The sequence below is a fragment of the Solanum dulcamara genome, chromosome 11 (assembly GCF_947179165.1).
Source record: "Solanum dulcamara chromosome 11, daSolDulc1.2, whole genome shotgun sequence".
Taxonomy (NCBI): Eukaryota; Viridiplantae; Streptophyta; class Magnoliopsida; order Solanales; family Solanaceae; genus Solanum; species Solanum dulcamara.
This window is the reverse complement of record NC_077247.1, coordinates 47891382-47915117: the sequence shown is the minus strand read 5'-3', so window position 1 is coordinate 47915117 and position 23736 is coordinate 47891382. Positions and strand designations below refer to the sequence as shown.

General features: G+C 38.0%; 3 protein-coding genes and 1 non-coding gene across 6 annotated transcripts; 2 read left to right on the top strand and 2 right to left on the bottom strand.

Moving 5' to 3' along the window:
• The first annotated feature begins 132 nt into the window (after window positions 1-132).
• LOC129872045 (callose synthase 11-like) lies at window positions 133-9101 on the top strand. 3 transcript variants are annotated; one of them, XM_055946892.1, is made up of 4 exons: window positions 133-5703; window positions 7382-7446; window positions 7558-7731; window positions 8870-9101. In XM_055946892.1, the coding sequence occupies exon 1, from the start codon at window positions 370-372 to the stop codon at window positions 5695-5697; it is 5328 nt and encodes a 1775-aa protein (XP_055802867.1). In that variant the 5' UTR covers window positions 133-369; the 3' UTR covers window positions 5698-5703; window positions 7382-7446; window positions 7558-7731; window positions 8870-9101. The 3 variants fall into 3 exon arrangements, with proteins under 3 accessions (XP_055802867.1, XP_055802868.1, XP_055802866.1); XM_055946893.1 differs by lacking the exon at window positions 7382-7446 and having other exon boundaries at window positions 133-5698; XM_055946891.1 differs by lacking the exon at window positions 7382-7446 and having other exon boundaries at window positions 134-5703.
• LOC129875386 (small nucleolar RNA J33) lies at window positions 3341-3420 on the top strand. Its single transcript, XR_008763180.1, has one exon. It is a non-coding gene; the product is annotated as a small nucleolar RNA J33 (small nucleolar RNA).
• A 690-nt stretch (window positions 9102-9791) lies between the features above and the next one.
• On the bottom strand, window positions 9792-12977 carry LOC129873517 (uncharacterized). The gene has a single exon (XM_055948628.1). The coding sequence runs from the start codon at window positions 12894-12896 to the stop codon at window positions 10056-10058; it is 2841 nt and encodes a 946-aa protein (XP_055804603.1). The 5' UTR covers window positions 12897-12977; the 3' UTR covers window positions 9792-10055.
• A 1196-nt stretch (window positions 12978-14173) lies between these two features.
• On the bottom strand, window positions 14174-23457 carry LOC129872106 (probable ubiquitin-conjugating enzyme E2 24). Its single transcript, XM_055946979.1, has 9 exons — window positions 23057-23457; window positions 19855-20692; window positions 17983-19472; window positions 17417-17554; window positions 16832-17242; window positions 16670-16733; window positions 15603-15742; window positions 15014-15325; window positions 14174-14646 (listed from the first exon to the last, which is right to left on the bottom strand). Exons 3-9 carry the CDS (start codon window positions 19438-19440, stop codon window positions 14410-14412), a joined length of 2760 nt encoding a protein of 919 aa, XP_055802954.1. The 5' UTR covers window positions 19441-19472; window positions 19855-20692; window positions 23057-23457; the 3' UTR covers window positions 14174-14409.
• Window positions 23458-23736: the final 279 nt, after the last annotated feature.

The following is a 23736-nucleotide window of genomic DNA, read 5'->3' as shown; positions in this document are numbered from 1 at the left end:
TCTCATAGAAAGCTGCAACTTTCAACTTTCGTCGTACACAAAACTTCCCCAGCCGCGGTTGTTGGCGCGTGGTATACGTCACTACATTCCCTTTTCTGTAACTCCCAAGAAGTCCCTCCGTTTTCCTCATTAAAAGTCTCACCTTTTACTCCATTAAAGTTACATAGTTGATTCCCTTTAACCCCTTACCCCCGCCAACTACCCCCCTATGCAAAATTCGAATATACCCGTTGCTTTATTTTATTATAGTATATGCACATACATGTGTTTTCTTGTTTGCAAGTGGCAACTTTGCGGTTTGAAATTTTGGGAGAAAAAGGTTTTTGGAGAGTTATCCATTAGTGTAAACCTGCTGTAGAAGCAAATGCAATGAATATCCGGCAAAGGCCACCGTTCACGCGCGGTCGTGGTTCCGATCACGGGCCGCCGGTGCAGCAGCAACCCTATTACGAGCCATTCAACATTATACCCATCAATAATTTGTTGGCTGACCACCCTTCTCTGAGATACCCAGAAGTGCGTGCTGCTTCAGCTGCTCTACGCGCCGTCGGAGATCTCCGGCTGCCGCCGTTCATGCCATGGCGTGACACCATGGACCTCATGGACTGGCTTGGACTCTTCTTTGGGTTCCAAGATGATAACGTGAAGAATCAGAGGGAAAACTTGGTTCTCCATTTGGCTAACTCTCAAATGCGCCTTCAACCACAGCCTGCCGCCCCGGACCGCCTTGACTATGGTGTCCTCCGGCAGTTCCGTCGGAAGCTATTGAAGAATTACTCATCTTGGTGTTCATATCTTGGGAAGAAGTCTCAGGTTCGACTACCAAGACGCCAGAATCCAGAAATTTCTCGTCGTGAACTCTTGTATGTATGTCTGTATTTATTGATTTGGGGTGAGGCTGCAAATCTCCGTTTTGCTCCTGAATGTTTATGTTATATATATCACCATATGGCTATGGAACTAAATTACATTCTTGATGGTCACATTGATGAGAATACTGGACACCCTTTTGTTCCTTATACTTGTAAACAATTTGGTTTCTTGGATAAAGTTGTCACTCCCATTTATGCGACAATTAAAGGTGAAGTTGAGAGGAGTAGAAATGGCACTGCCCCTCATTCAGCTTGGAGGAATTATGATGATATTAATGAGTACTTTTGGAGTAGGAAGTGTTTTAGGAGGCTGAAATGGCCACTTGACTTGTCAAGTGCTTTTCTGGATACTACTGTAGGTAGGAGAGTTGGTAAGACAGGGTATGTGGAGCAGAGGACCTTCTGGAATATTTTTAGGAGCTTTGATAGGTTGTGGGTGTTGTTGATACTATTCTTTCAGGCTGCTGTTATTGTTGCTTGGCAAGGTACAGATTATCCATGGCAGGCTTTGGAAAGGAGGGATGTGCAAGTGCAGTTGCTTACCATCTTCATAACATGGGCTGGTTTGAGATTTATTCAGTCAATCCTTGATGCTGGAACTCAGTATAGTTTAGTTACCAGGGATACAATGTGGATAGGTGTCAGGATGGTCTTGAAAAGTGTAGTTGCTGTGACATGGGCAGTTGTGTTTGGGGTGTTCTATGCAAGAATTTGGATCCAGAAGAATTCTGATAGGAGGTGGTCATACGAGGCTAACCAAAGGATCTTCACATTTCTTAAGGTTGCTATGGTGTTTATCATCCCAGAGTTGTTAGCTCTTGTTCTTTTCATTCTCCCATGGATACGAAATGCGATTGAAAATACAGACTGGCCAGTATTTTACTTACTAACATGGTGGTTCCACACCAGGATTTTTGTGGGTCGCGGACTCAGAGAAGGGCTTATTAATAACATAAAGTACACATTGTTCTGGATTGCAGTATTGGCGTCTAAATTTATCTTCAGTTATTTCTTTCAAATAAGGCCGCTACTTGGTCCTACACGGGCTCTTTTGAATTTGAATAATGTGAAGTACAAGTGGCATGAATTTTTTGGTAGCACGAATGAGCTAGCTGCTGTTTTGTTATGGATTCCAATTGTTCTTATTTATCTAGTTGACCTGCAGATCTGGTACACTATATATTCCTCTATTGTAGGAGGAACAATTGGGTTGTTCTCACATTTAGGTGAAATTAGGAACATTAAACAGCTCAGACTCAGATTCCAGTTCTTTGCAAGTGCATTGCAGTTCAATCTGATGCCCGAGAATCAGACTATCGATGCTAAGGCCACCCTGGTTCACAAGCTTCGGAATGCAATACATCGGATTAAGTTAAGATATGGCCTTGGACAGCCATACAAGAAGATTGAATCGAGCCAGGTGGACGCAACTAGGTTTGCCTTGATATGGAATGAGATCATCATAACTCTGAGGGAGGAAGACCTCGTGAGTGATCATGAGCTGGAGCTGATGGAGTTGCCACCGAACTGTTGGGATATTAAGGTTATTCGTTGGCCGTGTTTTCTCTTGTGCAACGAGTTGCTTCTTGCTCTCAGCCATGCAAGCGAGCTGGCAGATGCACCTGATAGATGGGTTTGGTTTAGGATATGCAAGAATGAGTATAGGAGGTGTGCAGTGATTGAGGCTTATGACAGCATCAAATACTTGCTACTAGAGATCATAAAACACAACACTGAAGAGCATTCAATAGTCACTGCACTTTTCCATGATATTGATGATCACATTCATTTTGAAAAGTTTACTAAAGCCTACAAGATGACCCTCTTGCCACGCATTCATGAAAAATTAGTGTCTCTTATTGAGATTTTGCTCAGGCCAGAGCCGGATTTGCGTGATATGGTCAATGTATTACAGGCCTTGTATGAGGTTTCAGTTCGGGAATTTCCAAGGGTGAAGAAGAGAATAGAACAACTGATGCAGGAAGGTCTTGCTCCTTCAAATCCAGATACCAACCAGGGGCTTCTTTTTGAAAATGCGATTGAGTTTCCTGATATCCAAGATGCTTTCTTCTATAGGCAGCTGCGCCGTTTGCAGACAATTCTTACTTCCAGAGATTCAATGCACAATGTTCCAAGAAATAAGGAAGCAAGACGGCGTGTTGCTTTCTTCAGTAACTCTCTTTTTATGAATATGCCAAGAGCTCCCCAGGTAGAGAAGATGATGGCCTTTAGCGTCTTGACCCCTTATTATGATGAGGAAGTTCTGTTTGGCAAAGAAAGTCTTAGGAGTCCAAATGAAGATGGAGTATCCACCATATTTTATCTGCAGAGGATTTATGATGATGAGTGGGAGAATTTCATGGAACGGATGCGTACAGAAGGAGTGCAGGATGAGAAAGAGATATGGGACACCAAAACAAGGGAGATTCGTCAGTGGGCGTCGTACAGGGGGCAGACTCTGTCCCGTACTGTAAGAGGCATGATGTATTATTACAAGGCTCTCAAGATGCTTTCCTTCCTTGATTCTGCTTCAGAGGTTGATATAAGGCATGGCTCACAAGAAATTGGTTCACTTGGTTCATTGAACCAAAATAATCACTTGAATGGGGTTGGCTCTGCCATGTTACAAACACCTCGAAATCTTCACAGATCGAGTAGCAGTGTCACCCTTCTTTTCAAAGGACACGAGTTTGGTGCTGCTCTAATGAAATTCACTTATGTGGTGACATGCCAGGTGTATGGTTCTCAGAAGAAGAGGCGTGATCCACGTGCTGAGGAGATCCTAAATTTGATGAAGCATAACGAGGCTCTTCGAATTGCATATGTAGATGAGGTTTACTTGGGCAGAAATGAAGTAGAATACTTTTCTGTTCTAGTGAAGTATGATCAACAACTGAAGGAAGAAGTGGAAATTTATCGCATAAAGTTGCCTGGTCCTCTGAAACTTGGGGAGGGTAAGCCGGAGAATCAGAACCATGCCATTATTTTCACCAGAGGTGATGCAGTTCAGACCATAGACATGAATCAAGACAATTACTTTGAAGAGGCACTTAAGATGCGGAATCTATTGGAGGAATTCAAGGAGAATTATGGTATAAGGAAGCCCACCATTCTGGGAGTTCGTGAAAATATCTTTACTGGTTCTGTGTCATCTCTTGCTTGGTTCATGTCTGCTCAGGAGACAAGTTTTGTGACTCTGGGACAACGCGTTCTTGCCGATCCTCTCAAGGTACGGATGCACTATGGTCATCCAGATGTCTTTGATAGGTTTTGGTTCTTGTCCAGAGGTGGCATCAGCAAGGCTTCCAAGGTGATTAATATAAGTGAGGATATATTTGCTGGATTCAATTGTACCTTGCGAGGTGGCAATGTTACCCACCATGAATACATACAAGTGGGTAAGGGAAGGGATGTTGGATTGAATCAGATCGCCATGTTTGAGGCTAAGGTTGCTAGTGGTAATGGTGAACAAGTTTTGAGCAGAGACGTGTACAGGTTGGGTCATAGACTAGATTTCTTTCGCATGCTTTCATTCTTCTACACAACTGTTGGCTTTTTCTTCAACAACATGATAGTGGTGGTAATGGTCTATATGTTTTTGTGGGGGCGCCTTTATCTTGCACTCAGTGGTGTTGAGGAGCACGCCAGAAAAAATGCCAGCAGCAACAAAGCACTTGGTTCAATTTTGAATCAGCAGTTTGTTATCCAGCTTGGTGTGTTCACTGCCCTCCCTATGATTGTGGAAAACTCTTTGGAACATGGTTTCCTTCCAGCAGTCTGGGATTTTATAACTATGCAACTGCAGCTTGCCTCACTATTTTTCACATACTCAATGGGAACCCGTGCACATTTCTTTGGTAGGACCATTCTGCATGGCGGAGCGAAATACCGAGCAACTGGGCGTGGTTTTGTTGTGCAGCGCAAGAGCTTTGGTGAGAACTATCGGCTATATGCTCGCAGCCACTTTGTCAAAGCAATCGAACTTGGAGTAATCCTGATTGTGTATGCTTCACATAGTCCCTTGACTAAGGATACCTTTGTGTATATAGCTATGACTATATCAAGTTGGTTCCTTGTTGTGTCATGGATAACATCTCCCTTTGTGTTCAATCCCTCTGGGTTTGACTGGTTAAACACTGTGTATGACTTTGATGATTTCATGCATTGGATTTGGTACAATCGAGGAGTTTTTGTAAGAGCAGATCAAAGTTGGGAGACATGGTGGTATGAAGAACAGGACCACTTGAGAACTACTGGTCTCTGGGGAAAATTGCTTGAGATTATTTTAGATCTCCGTTTCTTCTTCTTTCAATATGGAATTGTGTATCAATTACGCATTGCTGGTGGTAAAACCAGTATTGGTGTTTACTTGCTGTCTTGGATTATTATGGTCGCCGCTGTGGCAATTTACATTGCCATTGCATATGCAAAGGATAAATATGCGATGAAGAAGCACATATATTATCGACTGGTGCAGTTGCTTGTCATTCTGGTCACGGTATTGGTGATTGTTATATTGTTGAGGTTCACGCTGTTTACGCTGGTTGACTTGATCACAAGTTTGTTGGCGTTTATTCCAACTGGATGGGGCATAATCCAAATTGCCCTAGTGCTCCGGCCCTTTTTGCAGTCTACTTTGGTTTGGAGCACTGTTGTGTCCTTGGCTCGGTTATATGACATGATGCTTGGGTTAATTGTTATGGCTCCTCTGGCATTTCTGTCATGGATGCCTGGTTTTCAATCCATGCAGACAAGGATATTATTTAATGAAGCTTTCAGCAGGGGCCTTCAGATTTCTCGTATCCTCACAGGAAAAACTTCATAATGTGAGGTGATGCTCTAATTTTAGATGGTTATTTTTTCTATTTATCATATGATTGGGAGTGTAGGTTTTAATTCACATGCTACATATAGCTGTTGGTACTTTTTAAAGTAGTTAATGACTTGGTTTTTTGTCCAAATTTATAGTGGTCCGATTCAATTAACCTTCTTTAAATTCAAAGTGTCTTAGATGAAATCAAATTTAATTAACCTTTTCTATATTCAAAGGTGACAATAATCTTTCTGTATGAGAGGGCTATAGTGCACTGTTGTTTATGAGGCCAGCAACATGATATCTACGACAAAGAGTTCATTCGTGCACATGATGGAACTGTCTGAATTACTTAAAGAAAGAACCAAGAAAAAAAAGCAGACGTTCTTACTTTTGCCATTTTGTCCACTGCTTGTTAGGCTGTTTTGGACTGATTAATCTGCAGTGCTTTCTTGGCAAAGATTTAATAGTTCTGGATAGTGCTGGTTAGAAACAGATCTATTGAGAATATGTTTGCTACCTTTATATTTGTTTGGCTTAAATGTTTTTTTAGTGAAACAGACTAAGATGAATGCTAATGAGGTTAGGAAGTCTTTGCATTTCAAGAGTATTACATGCAGATAAAGTACTTCTCCTTCTATTTCATCTTATGTGACACTATTTCCTTTCTAGTATGTTCCAGCTTCCAAAGAGAATGACCTATTTATATTTCTGAAACAGTCTTTAAACTTTCTGTGTTATCCTTAATGGAATGATTTTATAGCTACACAAATATCATGACATGCTTGACCACAGTCTTATTTCTTTTAATTCACTTGCCTAGTCGAACAGATTCACATAAATTGGAATTTGGGGGGGGGGGGGCACATTTAGTTTACCCTTTTTTTCTTCCTTTTAATCACATTTCTTTCTTAATGATTTGAATAACGCCTGCCCTGACATGTTTTCTGCTGTATATAGCAAAGCAAAAAAAGGGGGGGGGGGCACATTTTAGTTTACCCTTTGTTTCTTCTTTTAATCACATTTCTTTCTTAATGATTTGAATAACGCCTTCCCTGACATGTTTTCTGCTGTATATAGCGAAGCAAAATGTTGATGCTTATAACATCTGTATCCTGTTAATGGAACCCCCATCCTCAAACCTCCCAATCTTTTCAAAGCTTTTGTAAGATGGCTAAAATTATTACTTGTAGAGGGATTTGCATTTACTGTGGAAATTCCATTTTCTCTAAGATTAATATCTTCTTTCGAAGGCGAAAAGATTTTCAAATCTCATAATTTATGATTAATTCATTCAACATTTCCCTTTTTAGAGGACAGATTTTTCACATCTAAATTATGTATTTGATATACCAAAAAGAGAGTATTTTAAGTAAGGAATTTACAATATGGTGTCACAATACTCTTTTAGTAATTATCCCCGCTTGTTCGAAAATAACTGTAGAATCTTCACCCTTCTCACCACAAAAGAAAAAAATCGGAGATTCTGGGAAGGGATGGAAGGTCCCAGGATGGTGGGGTATGATTAAGGACCTAAAGAGATATAATTCCATGAACTCTGATTTGAGGTAAAAGAATTAGGCATCACAGGCTTTGTGGTGCCAAATATATGATGCACACCAAGCTGAGAAAATGTTAGAAATAGTCAGATTCTTACTGTTTAGGAGCTAAGTTTTTCCTTTTTGTATATGTCCAGATGCAACACATCTTCAGTGCTGGTGGCTAAGTACATCAATTAAATCCTTTGGTACACCTGAATAGGTCATACGTTCAAAGATCATGTGCTGTTTCTCTTATCAATATATTTCAATGCTTGAGATTATGATTTTCAATGATCATGCATGTTTTAGTTAACTTTTCTGTTGATTGCAGGAACGAGTAACTTAATTTCAGAGGCATGTTCATCTATTTTTTGGGTAGATTATATAGGCTGTGTTTCCTGATAAGCTCCTTCATTTTTCGTGGGCTCTTGGATGAGGAATTTGATTTTGTGCCTTCTACTCAGCCTGGGTACACTCTCGTCCTTCAGTCTACCAAGTCGACAAGGTTAATACTACTTTTTTTGTGTATTCTCCTTGCAACTTACAACTGTATGGTTATTGCTTTATTTATTTTTGGGTTTATATATGGGTAATTTTGGGTTATGTTATTTTTCTGTTGGCTGTGAGGGAGGATGGTCTAAATTTCTACATTGACGGCTAAAATTTTTGATCTGACTGATCAGCTCCTAATGTTCAAGTCATTCTTTGCTTGATGATAATGCCATCAAGAGGTAGCAACTTTGACACAATGACACTCAACAACCTCTCAGTTAGCTTGAAAGTTTGAGGATACTACTTAATAATTTATTGTTCTACCATCTTTTCTGGGCTTCTATTTCCAAATGCATTTGTCAGAACATGATGTACCTTTGTTTCAAGAATATCTGCCCACCCTTAGTTGTGACTGCTAATCTGGCCATTCCTGAACCTGACTTTCATTAGTTCATACTGTTTCCAATTCAATGGAGATTATCTCAGCTCTTCCAATTCCAGCTTCCTCAGCTTATAATATGATTTAAAAGTTGAGTCGACTGTAGACTCTCACCCTGCACTATATTCTCTTTGGCAAAGAAACAGAATCAACCTAGACTCAAAAGCTTTGGGTAGATGATTCAAATTATTGAAAGCTGTTGATGAAACAGATGTCTTACCAATTGGTTACACACTCATTGGTTGCTATAGGTCCGGAATGTTTCTGCATCTTCTATCTTATGATGTCGACATTAGTACTCCATCTTACCTCTAAAAAAATACTAAACATGTAACTCGTTAAGTTTTCTGGTTTCTCCTGCAGTCGTGTGTAATTATTCCCCTGCAGTCGTGTGTAATTAATGGACCATTTTGTTGTCCATTTATTACCTGAAGCTACAAATTTTGTAAGTTGAAACATCTCCGGACCTAACTTTTCCCCTTTTCGCTCTTAATAAACTTTTCTGTACTACCATCTTTCTTCTTCAATCAGCTGATCTACATGTGGAAAACACAGCACGCACTTAAAAAAATTCACCGCTGATTCTTCTCAGCAAGTGGACACCAATAACCATGAAGGGTTTCTATTTATGTGCAACAATTTGCCATTTTGTTTAGGAAAATTGCAACTACTGAAGCCTGATGTAATTCAATTACCACTTATAACATTGCAGGTTTGCACCAGTTTAACTAAAGCGGATGTGGAGCAGTTTGGGGCTTTCTTCTTAGTTTTAATCTTAGTTAGTAATCGATAGGTTCAGGTGTCATGGTTAGATGGTACCCATGATTCCAATTTTGTAGTAATGTATATATATGGCCGCATGTAAATGGCATATTCGCTTCTGATAATAACACAATAATGCGTATTTTTAATGGGCTAATGGACTACAGTGGACCGTTCACCAACTATGGTTTGGCTACTGTGCTTGCAGCTGTTTGTTTATTCTCTATTTTTTTGGGGGAGGGTAATTAATTTGACTGATGTAACTCAATTCACTCAGTGAGCCAGATTAGTTGCTTCGTCGTCTTAAATTATATTGGCATGAAAAAAATTACTTTTGAGATGTTCCCTAGTTCTGCAGGAACAGATAAATTTAGTTTAGATCTTTCTACATCTAATTGATCAAAATTCAGTAGTAAAGAGAACGGTACGTGCAAATGTTAGCTGGCTAGCAAAATAGAGGCTTCCTCCAGTTCAGAAAACGGCAGACATACCAGAGACAATTTGGATGCTAACTATTAAAGTGGGGTAAAATCTACTCACTTGCACTTATATTTTCTAAGTAATCAACCTCTCAAACACATCCTTCCCTTCTCCAGCTCAGTCCAAAGCACCTGTGAAGGAGAAGAATGGTCATCTAATCTCTTACAAAAACAACTATTTAGTTCAGTTTATTCCTGTTATGTGATGAGCCTGACTGCTGTGTACTGGAGAAACCTATTGATTCATCTGAGGCGAAACATACAAGGTCACAGAATGTTATGATTATCTCAGTAAGGCCAAGACAACAAATGAGCTCACTAGCAAAGTAAACTGAGAATTTTGTTTAAGGGAAGAAAATTTAAATGACAATATGAGGGCCAAATCAGAAAGCATAGACAGATTCCACAAGATTCGTATTCTATATGAACAAGTCCCACTTAGATTCAAAATATTCATAGTGATAGTGTCTGAAAGAAGAGTTGACTAACAATGTATAGAAACTTAGAGAGTATTTGCCAGATGTATCCTTCTTTAGCAGGCTTAAAGTAAATACTTATCTTTGACGTATAAATAGCCAGTGTTGGAAGCTAATGAAACTAGTGACAGAAGGAATGAAAGTTTCTTCAGAAATCAAGGATAAAATATCTGCTGACAGTTTATGCTTCTGTAATTGACTCAGTGCTGACTACGGGAACTTTCTCATACGCGGAGCTATCTCTATATCTTCTGGGAAGAAAACAACGGCCCCCAAATCTCTGCTGCAAGAAAACGAGAACAGCAAGCAGCAGGCCCCCACAACAGATAATGATGTCCCAAGCAGTGGAGTAGTAATCCATTTTTGGGTTTCCATAAATGTAATCATACGACCACGCATTGCTGTGAGTTCTGTAAAGATCATATACATGTGGCATTAGGCGCACAAGGGTAGTTCCTATATAGAAACCAGGGGTGAGAGCCCTCTCAGTGGTGTTACAGAATAAATTGAACATAATCTGAGGAAGCAAGAAGCCATCCAAGATCAAACCAGCATATGATTTAAGCTCAACCCAGAAAGTTCGCTGTTGATAATGAAAACGAGGCGACAATTGAAGCTTCAACTGGTGAGGATTTCTTGAAAGATGGATAAAATAAGCAATCAACCCACCACAAATATACATTGGCAAAGACAAATACAGAACCTTTTTATCAGATATCCAGTAATTTTTGGGGCTCTGATCACCTGCTCTTGCAGACCATGTGAGTTGAAGAAGACGGAATTCCAACAAGAATGCTATCATCGTCATGATTCTAATTAAAATCTCATTTACTTCAAGCCATCCATCACTACCAAAGTAAACATTCTGCTTCTCCCGGTTGACCAAGAATAGAGCTTCAAAGTTCAGCAACAGAGGGATCATGTGTGCCAGTGTGAGTACAACTAGCATGACAACAGAGATAAACGAAAGCACACTTGGGTTTTTTTTCACATAAAATAGCTGCAGACCCACAAAGATGCATGCAAGTGTATAGGAAATTAGAACCATGGTCATTTCCAGATCCATTCTCCACATGGAATTTTTGGCTTGGTCAATGTAGACGGAATTTGATATAAGTTCCAAGGGTTCAAAGTAAAGAGGATCAGACTTTTTTCTCAGGCTCTCAATGGTGCCTCTAACACCACGGGCAACTTTAGCATTCAAAGGTGGATACTGAATATTAACTAGAATTTCACAGTCTAACAAAGAATTTCTCTGTAAAATCCCATGACGTGATGAAAAATACATACAGCCAACCATGCAAAGATGTCCACTCTTCGAATCATATAAACCTTCAGCAGAAATTTCAGTTGTCAAAGGAGTATGCTCATCACTGTACAAGAACTGAGATGGAGCAACAAAGTGCAGCACATAGCTTATGTTGACCACAGCGCTTTGATTGTCATTCACTTGAACAGAAGAACCAGATACATACCGATAAAACTTATTCCCCACAGACAATGGAGATGAATAACTGAAAATATCTGTTTTTTTCCTGTTCCTCACAGTCATATCAAATCTCATATCAGATGAATGTACATCGGGATACTTCCCTCCCTTCCCTTTATAGGTCAGTGCCTTGGCACAAGACCTCGTCACATTATCAATCACAGTATACTCATATGTCAATCCATCAATTCTGTTAACCAGATTTCTTACACTGTGCAAGGCCACTTTACCATAATTACCTGACTCATTTGAGTCTTTTCTTTTCCAAATCTCCCCAGCAACAACACTCCTCTCCTTCAAGGTCCATTGCTTAGGCAACCTCAAACTCAGCCTCATAGCACAATCCCCAACAGTACACTTTTCAGCTGCATCACTTCCATTGGAAATCCGGCAACCAATCATGTCAACTGTTTTTGTCTTCTCATTCCACTTCCCTTCAGCAACTAATGTTTGATTTATCAAATAAGTTGGCCGGGTGTGCACACCATCACCAAAACCTAACAAGAACCTCCCTCTTCCATTATCCTCACACTCAATCTCATTAAACCACATCAAGGTCGGCCTAAAATTTGACAAATTACCACCAAGAAAATCGCAATTCCCATTGCTACAATTCCCCAAATACATCATTTCCATAGTCCCAGCACGACTAATAACTGCACACAAGCTACTATCCTGGTCTATTCCCAGAGAAACATTAGACCAATCACCATATTCACTAAAACCACTATTCTCAACCTCTTTATCAATCAAAGTATAAACATAATTCCTCAAAGACATACCGAGTATTTCAACAGGCTTAGTATATACATCTTTATCATTCACATCAATCCTTTGCAATGTACCATTAACCACACTATGCAAAATATCAGATGAATTCAAATAATTCAACTTAAGAACAACATTAATAGAACTTAAACTCTTCAAACCTGATCCGACCATACAAAGCTTTCCAGTACTCGAATCCCAGAAACCGGAAACCCGAAACTCCCTTGAATTCCCGAAGCCTCTGGTAGGAAACCTCGGTGGACGGTGATAAACTAGCCGGAGTTGCCGCCGGTGTATAAATTCACCGAAAAACTCCGGACCAATTCTTCCTGCAAACCTTATACCACCCTCAAGTTTAAATATTTTACCATTTTGGGTCGGATAAACATTCTCTGTGTAGAAATTAAGGGTTTTCGGCTTGAATTTCCCGGCATTATCCGCCGGCGCGTGTATGTACGCGTTGGTAAGAGTGAGGAAAAACGATGTAGCGTTAAAAGGGGTTAAAGTTTGGGCCAAAGGGGTACTGGGAATGACTTCGTTGCAGTATTGTGGGTATGGGATCTGAGGAAATTCAGGTGGATATGAAACTCCACCGATAACGGAGGAGTTAAGGGCAAGGACGAAAATTAAGAGAATAAGATGACCATATTGGAATTTGAGAAATGGGGTTCTTGGAAACATAGAAAGTTTGAATCTTGAACTAGGGTTTTGTAATGAAGATGGAGCTGACGAATTCTCCATTGTTATGGGGTGCTCAAAGAGCATACTGTACAAACTTCAACGGCTGATCAATATATATAGCAGAAAAGTACTACACGTAATTCTTTTTCCTTTTTGTCTCCCCTTTTGGATTTTTTTTTGGTTCTATATTATAGTTGTTGATTTGCTTCTTTTTCTTTTTCTTTTTTGGCATTAAATTCTAAAATTCTATTGTGAATTTTTGAATTTGATAGTAAATAAAAGACAATTAGGTTTTTTTTTCCGTATATACTAAAGTGCTCATTATTTGATATTTATACAGATGGAAGGATCCAGTTTCCAGTAAGATAATATAGCAAGATACTCTATTGTCCATAAAAAAGAAAGAAAGACGGAAAGAGCATATAATTTCATCATTGTGCTTATATTAGACATGTCATTTGACATAGTCTTTTGTATTATTATAACATCTTTACGTTTGTGTAGGGAGAAGTGTGAGATCCAGAGAACTTTAACACCTAATTTTTTTAAACAGATATTTTTTGTTTCAAAATATTTTTTCACGTTTCGTTTAAAAAGTAGACGAGAAGTATTCATTGTGCTTGACTGTTAATATATGAGGTAAATTATGAACAATTTTTAAGGAAAAGATATTTTGTGATTCCTTATCTCAATTGACGAGTACTTATTATGGTTAAATTAGTTACGATTAAAACTATACTAGTAGAAATGGAAATAAGAAGGTTAGATATAGTTGAAAGATTAAAAGAGATAAAGAATAAATCTATTTTTATTTGTATTTCAACGATAACGTAACATAAAGCTATCCACCAAATTTTGAAGTAAATTGGCATGCAATAAACGTTCTTTTAATAGTTTCGTTTAGAATTGCAAGTTATAAGAAAATCAGAACTCAGTAACGTCTTATTTATTACTTCAAATAATCTTGATGTAAATTAGAGTACTCATGTGAAATAAAATTCACATAAAAAATATTATGAAACACAATTTTGTATAGCTTTAAAAGTATGTTATAAAATTGCAGTAGGAAAATAATGTCATTAAAATTGTATTGTATGTCACTATTGCCATTTGCCAACATGTGACGAGATCTATTTAAATATCAACATTTACAAGGGGAACAAAAGAGAGTAGAAAAGTGCTTAGGAGTTCTCAACCACTCTTGTGAGTTGTGACAACTGACTAGGAGTAAAAAGGGAAGTCCTATGCATAAAGCATCCGGCGTTAGCAGGGTCCGAGGAAAGACCGCACTCCAAGGGATGTGATGTAAACAACCTACCTCATGTCTGAGACAACAAGTTCAAAACAACTGGAGAACATAGTAAACATTAATCACAAGGTTCAACCATTTATTCAATCTAATATACAATTGCAATGCATATGTACACAATTATGGTTCAAATAGGTCCCCCCCCCCCCCCCCCCCACTCTCTCACACACAGAGCACACATCTGCACACTTTAAATTAACACAGCAACAGCCACATCAGGGCCAGTTCAAATACTGAAATTGTAGACATATTGGTAAAGTTTTTATTACACAGGTGCATAGCTTACTCTTAATCGGACAACTGACTGCAATCGATACCTTTGTCAGAAAATGCCTCCACGAGTTTAGGGTAAAGCTTGCCAAGCATAATCTTGAATCCCGTAGAGCTTCCTTTGATTGGTTCTTGGTCCTGGTTCTTGGGTTGAAATGCGGAACCAATTGGTGCTCCATCCATGTACGCCTTACAAGCCAACAAAATGTTTTTCCATCGGTGACCAAAGTGCTCGTGCACAAATGCCTCAAAATGCTGCAGCATAATTGACCAAGAAATTCAGAAGCTTTCAGATTAAAAGGAAAGTGCTTCTATTGTTGGAATATAAATTTTTTTTTGGTGTTAATTAATAATTTTGGGGTTGATTTCTAATATGGTCACTCAACTCATAATTACTATTATCTTAGAAAATCATCTTTCTTTCTTGATTCCAATTTTCTTCAACAAAGAAAGTAACTTTCTATGATAGTAACTATTAGTTGAATGACCATAGAACTCAACTCTTAGAACTTTATGTTGCCAAAGTCCAAATTCCAGTTCTTAACATGTCTTCTGTACAAGCTTTTATCTGAAATCTGAACATGCCATGAAGATTGGAAACCTTCAAATGTAAATCATTTACCTTGGGTGGCTTGTGGAGCAGGTATAACATGGACTTCCAGGTCACAAGGAAAGCATTTTCGTTATAGCTGACGGAGTTCTTTTCACCGTCAGCTTTTCCAATCTGTGTATCATATCCAGCCTCATTGAAATAAGGCTTTTCATTGAGCACAAGAGCTTGAAGAGAGAGGAGAACTTGTAGAATCGTGGAACTTTTGGGGTTCCACACCTCATTTCCAGAGCCTGTCCATGTGTTTAAGAGGCTAAGACAGACCTTTCCTGACTCATACAAGTTCGGATTGACACGAAGCCCGCCAGAGTGATAGTAGACCATCTGCACAATTTCATTTTTGCAAAATCAAAATAAGCTTATCCAGAAAGTGTATGCTTGATCTTATAAATCACGAAACAGATTGGATTTCACAATTGGATGGCGGAGTTAGATAATTGGATGCCTAACAATGCGTAAGATCTAATGGATACATATGATATGAATTCAGCTTCCAAATGAAGGCAAGGCTCATGTCTATCAATCAGAACATTGTGGAAATAAGCAACTACTTGTGCATCATGTTACCGATAAACACCACAAGCCATAGAGATTTACTTACAGGTGGCTCATGAGGATAGTCCGGAGGTAGGTAAATATCAAAGAAGAAGACTCCATCATGATACGGAGTCGCAGCTGCACCAATAATGGCTGCTCGAATCAAATCGGTTCTTTCCTCATAGACGCGTACATAGATAGTCTCTATTTCAAGTTTTAATAAAGTCAGTATGGATAAATAGCCAAAGAAAAGCACAGTAAACCATATATTCAATGATAAAGAGGTTTCTTGTTGATACAATCAGATATTGTGCAGCTGTATCCCAGAAAAGAAAAAAAGATTAAGCACAGTTGAGTTGTGTTATATTTAGGGTCTATATCTCAGCTCCTCCCCCCAAATGCTTTCCTACTTGAGCAATAATTTGTTTGGTTTTTCCAAACTTAAAGTTGGAATCTTTCAGTTGGTTGATGTTCATACCACTCGTCATCACTCCGAACTTTCTCTCTTCCCAGGTGAAAGTCATTATCTTTTAACAGCTATCAACCAACATTCAATTAAAGAAAAGGGAATTTTCTTAAGAAATTAAGATGTGGCGGAGGGGCCGCTACAAACAGCAAAGAATAAATAATTGGCACATTATATCAGAAACATCAAACCAACAATGGCACTTTTTCTTACCTTTTAAATTTACTTTTCATATTAGACCAAGTACAAAATCTAATTTGTTGGCTGTTCTTCTTGCGAAGATCTAATGGAATAACCCACAAAATGAATTTTGAATAAAAGATCAATCATTTTGCTCTGATGCACAGACAAAACACAAAACTGGTGGACTGCCCTATCAAAGGAATTACCATTTGCGCACATGGATATTTATCCTATTCCATAAGCTACAGAAGAAAAATATTTCAGGTATTAAAATTCGTTGCACATTTTGCAAATTCTCATTGAACGAGTAGCTTGACCATTCCCAATGTTATGACATTCTATTCCCCCATTCAACCATCTTTCAGCTTAACAAGTATGACTTATACTTGCTAAAAACATCGGTAGATATAGAAAACTATAGCAGAATGTAGATATCACATCATTAGACATCCTAGAACAGAAAAGTAGGTTGAAATTCTCACCAGGAAGATCACGTTCCAAAATGCTCCACTCTTGCTGGACCTTCTTCAGCCAACCTCTTCTCACCTGTGAAGTAATAGAAAGATTAAAGAACGGAAAAGAGTGTAGTAAAAAGAACAGTAAGCAGACATGTTCAATTGGGAAAAGCAAAAAGTATTTTGAACCTGGAATAACTGGGCCTTTCCAGCACCATCTGCAAAATGGTGGTCTGAGAAATCGGTGACCACATCAAACTGTCTAAAATGTTCAGGCAGCTTGCTGGAAGATGGCAAAGCATCATCTTTTTGGCCCTCAGTAGTTTCCTGTCCTAGCTCTAGTTCCATTTCAGGTGAACCGTTCAAGTCCTCAAATGTGGGAACTCCTGCATTCAGATGGCTAAGTTCTATGATTTCCTCCTCATTGACAATCCTTGATTTCTGGCCTTCTGATATAGCTTGGTATGTACCAAACATTGATGTGCTCAAGGAGCCAAAAAGACTTGAGGTGATACTAGAGAAAAAGCTAATAGAAGTTCGAGAAAGCAAACAGGAACCAGAATCCCACAAGCTCTCGTTGCAACCAAACTTCAGCAAGTCCTGAAAATAAAAAATTTAACTGTCAAACTTTCACATGAGAAGTTGAAGATTGTGAAATATGGATACCTAATATCTAATGAAAATCCATGCAATATAAGCTGCCTTTAATGTGTATGCCAAATGATCTTGCAATCACAATGAAGGCACAACACACGGGGAGGCAATTAGACTGACCTTTTCCTCATGCTTTGAAAGTTGACTTTCATTTGAACTCATCTCCACACCTGATGACTCAGCATTTTCAGCATCGGATACAGAAATGGAAACAGCAGCTTCACATTTATCTATCCGGTAGATCTCAAAGGGTGCAACCTGATGAGCATATATGAATAAAGACAAGGTTTGAGCCAGCTCAATGCATAAACAATAGATTACGAAGAAGTTTCTCAAAACATTTTAGCCCTTGGTACAGTATTTGTTACTTTCAACATTTACCATGTGACCAATATTCCTTAAAATAACAAATCCTTCCGGTTACAAATTTCAAGCTCTCTCCTCTTATCAACTTTAAGCCAAAAAATATCAAATTTGATAAAAATAATGTAAAAAGAACAGTACAGAAGTGATTGGAGGAAATCAGCTAAGCATGAGTGGTAATATCAATAGACAGTAAGTATCCATTTGAATTTCCAATCAGGTTAAATGTCATACTCACTTTCAGCTTTGGGAAACAAAGAGACAGAAAAAACATAGGGTTTAACCCCTGAAAAATAAAAGAACAGAAAGTAGAATAATCTTACCATGCTTGTAAAACCAGTAGCCCATTTTACTTCAATATCACCATCTTTGAAGCCAACAATAATACCAATGCAAGATAAATGATCATATCTGGGAAAATCCAAATTAGCCTTTCCAGTATCAACATTCTTAAGATCAGTGTTGTTGTCCATGCCAGTCTCAGAGAACATGTGCGTACTTAAACTCTTTCCATCAAGACTGAAAAGCTGATCCTCACAAAACTTGCAAATCGCATCACCCAAACAGTATGAGTAGTCTGGATGGTCCATCAGTTCATATGCACTCACAATTTCTTCACTTTGCTCAACCCTAAATTTATTTGGTTCATTCAAGGAGTAAGTTGTCCATTTCACCTTCACAGTTCGCTCCTTTGCATCAACACATCTCACCACACCCCACCGTTTTGGACTAGGAACAGATGAGTCATCATCCATTCCCTTCTCAAGCACGAACTGCTCTGGCCAAAACTCATGAGCGTCCACAATATTGACCGGGAAAATAGAATCTGAGTCCAATTCAGTAGTCATGCTTCCATCCTGCCATAAAACATCAACTTTTGTCCTTGTCTTTGAAATTACTGCAACTTGCGAAAAAGTTGAGCTCCTATTACTTTTCTGAGATGCCTTGTTTAATTGCCTATCTTCTTCCATTGGTCCACAGGAAGGTGAGCTTTGAACGCTCTTTCTCACAATGTTCTTAGAGTCAGCAACTGGAAGTACACAGCAATCTCCAAGCTGCCACTTTGCATGGGAGAAGCAAGACAACAAGGTCAATTTTTCTGAGTCTTGCAAAGTTGGAGGACTAGGCATCTTTTCACAACCAAGACTGCCGCAGCCAATCCAATCTACATGCACGACTCCAGCCTCCACAGCATAAATGGTACCTTGCTCTCTTTTGCCACTTTTTACACCGCATAACCAATTGGTTGACCCGGAGGCAGATGCAGACTGAACTTGCACCCTTTGACCCGGATAGAAAGGATATTGTGGGTCTTCAACTAAATCAGGGGAAATGGGTGTGAGTATTTCTGAACCTTCTGCTGAAAATTCAGACTTTGCACCATCATCAAAGAGAACTTTAATTTTATCGACAATCTTTTCCACTTTCCCTAGCCATGGCCCCATCACTACATAATCCCCAACTGAAATTGGACGTATTTTGACAAGATCTTTTGAGTTAACATCTCGTATTTTGCTTCCATAAATATTTTCCAAGTCAACAGTCATCTCGACGTTGACCACTTTTCCCATCTGTCCAGATGGGTCTTTTTCGGAGCATACTATGTCCCCATACATGAACACTCTCTCAAAAGAGAGGAAATCATCGATTTTACCGATGCTTTCCTCAAGACTTGAAAGAATAGAACAGGCATGCCCACCATACAGATATTCAACATAATCCTGATCATCATAACTGCTGTTCTCACTGAAACTATCGAAGTCACTTAGAGATGTATCCATAATGTGGAATCTAGCAAAATATATTCTGCAATCTGAGAAATACTAATTTATAAGTCAAGAAATGAGGGTTAAAAAAGCATAGTATAGGAATAAAAGTTGCAGTCAGTGATTCTTGGTGCTTAAATAGTTCAAATTATTTCTATAGATACAAACAACTGACTGAAACTTTGACTTGAAAGATTAACATACAGTTAACACTACATTATGATGCTTCATAATTATTCAGTGGCTCATATGAAGTAATGCACTATAGTTATTCAGAATCAAGAACAATTGATTTGGATGACTTGAATAGGATAAAATGGCAATCATGATCAGCTTAACTAAGTTGAACTAAGCACAATCTCTATTGGTTTTAGATGATATAACTGAAGATAAATTACACGGACAAATAAATGATGAGTAAAGACATACCACAAAAGTCACTTGCAAATCCTTGCTGCGCGATACAAACTTACAAATTGATATGGATCACCTGTTGATAACGAGTAACAATACTGCCGATGATGACTGATATATATTTCCAAGGATAATAACATGTCTAGGTCAATCTGTTGTTTAAACAAAGACCAAGATAGTATCTCCAAAAGGAGATGAATGCCAAAGGAGATTTGCCCTAAAGACAAAAAAGTGGTGTTGGAGTCTACTAACTCCGAAATGCCAAAGGAGATTTGCCCAGAGAAACGAAGTCCACTGGAAGGGTTGCGTGGAGAAGAAAGTTCCAATTAATTGTGGTCCTAGTAGAAGTGCCGCTTCAGTTCTTCCTAACAGGTTGAAGAGGAAGTCCAACTTGCCAGAAATATGGATCAATTTTTTACCAATAAAGGAAGATGACACCTAGAATATAATCACAGCAAAGAACCACCAAACCACGGAACTTCACAATTTGCCAAAGGAGATTTGCCCAGCAGAGCCAATAGAGAGACACATACGTAAATATATGCTTTTGCTGTAAGAGAATTTGCTCCTCTCGAAGGCCTAGGGAATTTTGCCAAAAGAAGATTTGCCCCAAAAGAGATGTCTTGGACAGTTGAATCAACCAGAAATAGACAAATGTGTTGGCTTAAGTGTTTAAAATGCCGAAAAGATATCCTTTCTTGAGTAATGTTCGGCAAAGGAAGCTGCTTAGAAAATGTTGATTGATCTGTGACCCACAGAACTATCAGGAAATCCTTGCCAGAAATGTTGTAGCTTGACCGTGGAACCCAACTTTGTCAAATCAAACTGATTTGTTTCAAAATATTCATGAAACCTGAGAGCAGAATAGATATAAATTTCAACACAATGCTATTTGATATGTAAAGCAGCAAAAGACCAGTTCTACAGTTTCTTTTGGCCAACAGATACATAGTCTACATTGCAATAGAGACATAGCAAGAAATTCTAAGATGAAAAAGGACCAATTTCTAAGTGAAACTTGATATTTAAAGATTAATTGAGTGATGGCTGAACTTGTATGTACAGTTTTTCATTTAGCTGTTGTTTGAACCTACAATAAGATCAATTAAAGTTCTATAGTTAATTGCTTCAGCGTGCTTTTGTCTGACCAGAAAAAATTATCTTCAGCTAATTGTCAAACCCAAATCCATGGGTACCCTTCAACACCTCGAGATAAATTTAAGACCATATAAGGATCAAAGTTCTCTGGCTAACAACACTAGTAAAATCAACCACTTCATAGAGCAGGACAGAAATGCCTCCAAACATCATGGTATTGGGAAAATGATCATCTCATGTTTATACTCCCAATGATCAAAATATGTTGCACAGCAATTAAATAAGAATAGACCTATTATAATTCCCTTCAATAAAAGGCCTCAAAGTGATGAGCCCCAAATTGAAATTTGTTAATGTCATTAAATAATAATTTAGGTCTTGGAATTATTACATCAATGACTTTAACATATATCTCTATCTAGGCTTTCATTTGATATCTATTTATTGAAACATCCATTTTTCTTTCTGTGTGAACACTTAGTTTGAGACTTCCAAAGAGAAGAGATTCATACAAGGTGTTTTGATCCTGGTAAATAGAAAGACTTCTAGAAAAGTGATGACATTAACTATATTCTCAGAGAAGATCTTGGAGTTTTTCTTTATAAATTGAATCTCTTAAGATCTAAGATCTTAATAGTGGAATAAGACTCCAAGGCTTTTTCAATCATCAGTCACTATATTATCTGTGTTTTTGTCCAGAGTCCACCTCTTTGACATTGAGTATCTACTCTAAGTGAGAGCAATGAGTTTCTTGTTCAGCTTTAACTTTTCTTTTTTCACAATTTCATCCAATTTATTAGCCTAACTTTTATTAACATCATACCTCACCCTTATCCTCTCTCAGTTCATTCCTCAAACTTGAATATTTCCGTGTGCCCAAATAATGTTAAGTTTCTGATTATCGATGATTTTGCTTGCTTGGGATCAGGTGTTAAGCTTTCAAATGCATTAATGCATGAAAAGTATCTAAAAATCTATTATTTCTGATTCCAGTTCTCACTTCAGAAGTAGGACAAGCCACACGCTAATAAACAATATTTGCTCCTACATATAGAGTATATGGTGCATCTAGTTTCAATAGAGATTTTTCACTGGTTTGACAATAGGTTGTACTGCACATATCCTTAAAGACCTCAACCTGAAGACCCTCTATGATTTCTTATTTATCCTCTCTGACTATATAGACAATATTCTAGATGTACTTCCCTGAGCGCCCAGGTGTTCGGAATCAAAGTTAAAGGCTACACTCAACATCTATCATGTGACTTCGTTTTTAAATAATGGATGCACATCCCAAAGCATATCAAAACTCAAACCTAATTTTATCCTTGCATGTCCGAAAAGCACAAACTAGAATCATCCGCCATCTAAGGAGGAAAAGAGAAGAACAAAACAAGTAAATAAAATTCTCCCAACAGCTTATTGGAAAAAAGAGAAAAAAAATCTCCCAACAGCTATAGGAATATGGAATAACTAATAAGAGACATGTGCAATTACATTCCTTGTTCCTTCCATTTGATAGTGGTGGTGTCTGGGCTAGCTTGGGTGCACCTTGACAAAATGTGTTATTATTATTCTTAATCAATCATGAGCCAGTTAGTAAATAATTGCCAAATCTCAAAAACACTATTTTTCCCTTTTTCTCTTTTGATATCAATTTTCCTCTTCTGATGGTCATATAGACACTAGGCGTAGTGAATAAAGCAAATTGCATCTGAGAATTTCACTTGGTGTTCTATTCTTTTCGCTGTCCTAAAATTTCAATGAAAACAGACCTTTTCATCTTTGAATCAAGACTCAAAAAAAGTATCCTTTTGAATTGAGTGAAGCTGCAAATATCCCAAAAAGTTCAATAAAATTCAAACACAAAACACACCTTCACATAAATAACACAAATAAGAAGGAAAATTTCATTGCTTTGTTCACTGCATATTACACACATAAAGAGAAGTTTCAGAAGCATTTACATCAAGGTGAACAAATACAGATGCTGGATAATTCCAACAACTAAAGGCTAAAGAGCAAACAGCAAAAAGGAGAAAAAAAGAAGAAGAGAGAGACAGTCTTGGGAGACAAAGGAAACAAGATTATATAAGTAGCTAGAAATTGAGAAAGTTACCATCTTTTTTCCCTCTTATGCTCATATCAACCAAAGACACCTCTAAATGAGTAAATTGAAGCAACCCCACTCCAACCAATCTTTTCCTCTTGCAAAATTCTTACTTTCCAGAGAAAAATCCTTTCTTTTTTCTTCTAAACAAACAGTGATTACCCTCAACCAAAAAAGCCAAGAAAAAGAAGGATTAAGGGAATTCAGAGAGGCAAATCACCTCCCTAAATTCCCATAATCCACTCATATTCAAATCTCACAAACATGGCAGCATTAAAGTTGCAAAATCACCGACCCCTTTTTTTCTCTAATCAACTCTCTTATTCCACTCTGTCTCTGTGTAAATAAAAATGAATTCTTGAATGTTAAATGAAGATTTCTGAGTAGTGTTACTATTTTTCATAAAACCCCATATATACTTTTTATTAAGAAGAATATACCATAGTATCTACTACTTTCTTTCTTTTGTATGTATGTATTCTTCTACTCTTTTCTGCTGTACAAGCTAACTGTCACCATCTCATATTTCCAAAACTACCCTTTGTGCCTGTAATAATCGTCACATTGCTCCCAACTTGGCTTCTATTAATTAATTTAATCACTTTTGTTCTTTTGAAAAAGACAGTGGTATTTTCATATATTTTAACTTCTATATGTGATGATTCTATAATTTCTATTTTATGGTGTGT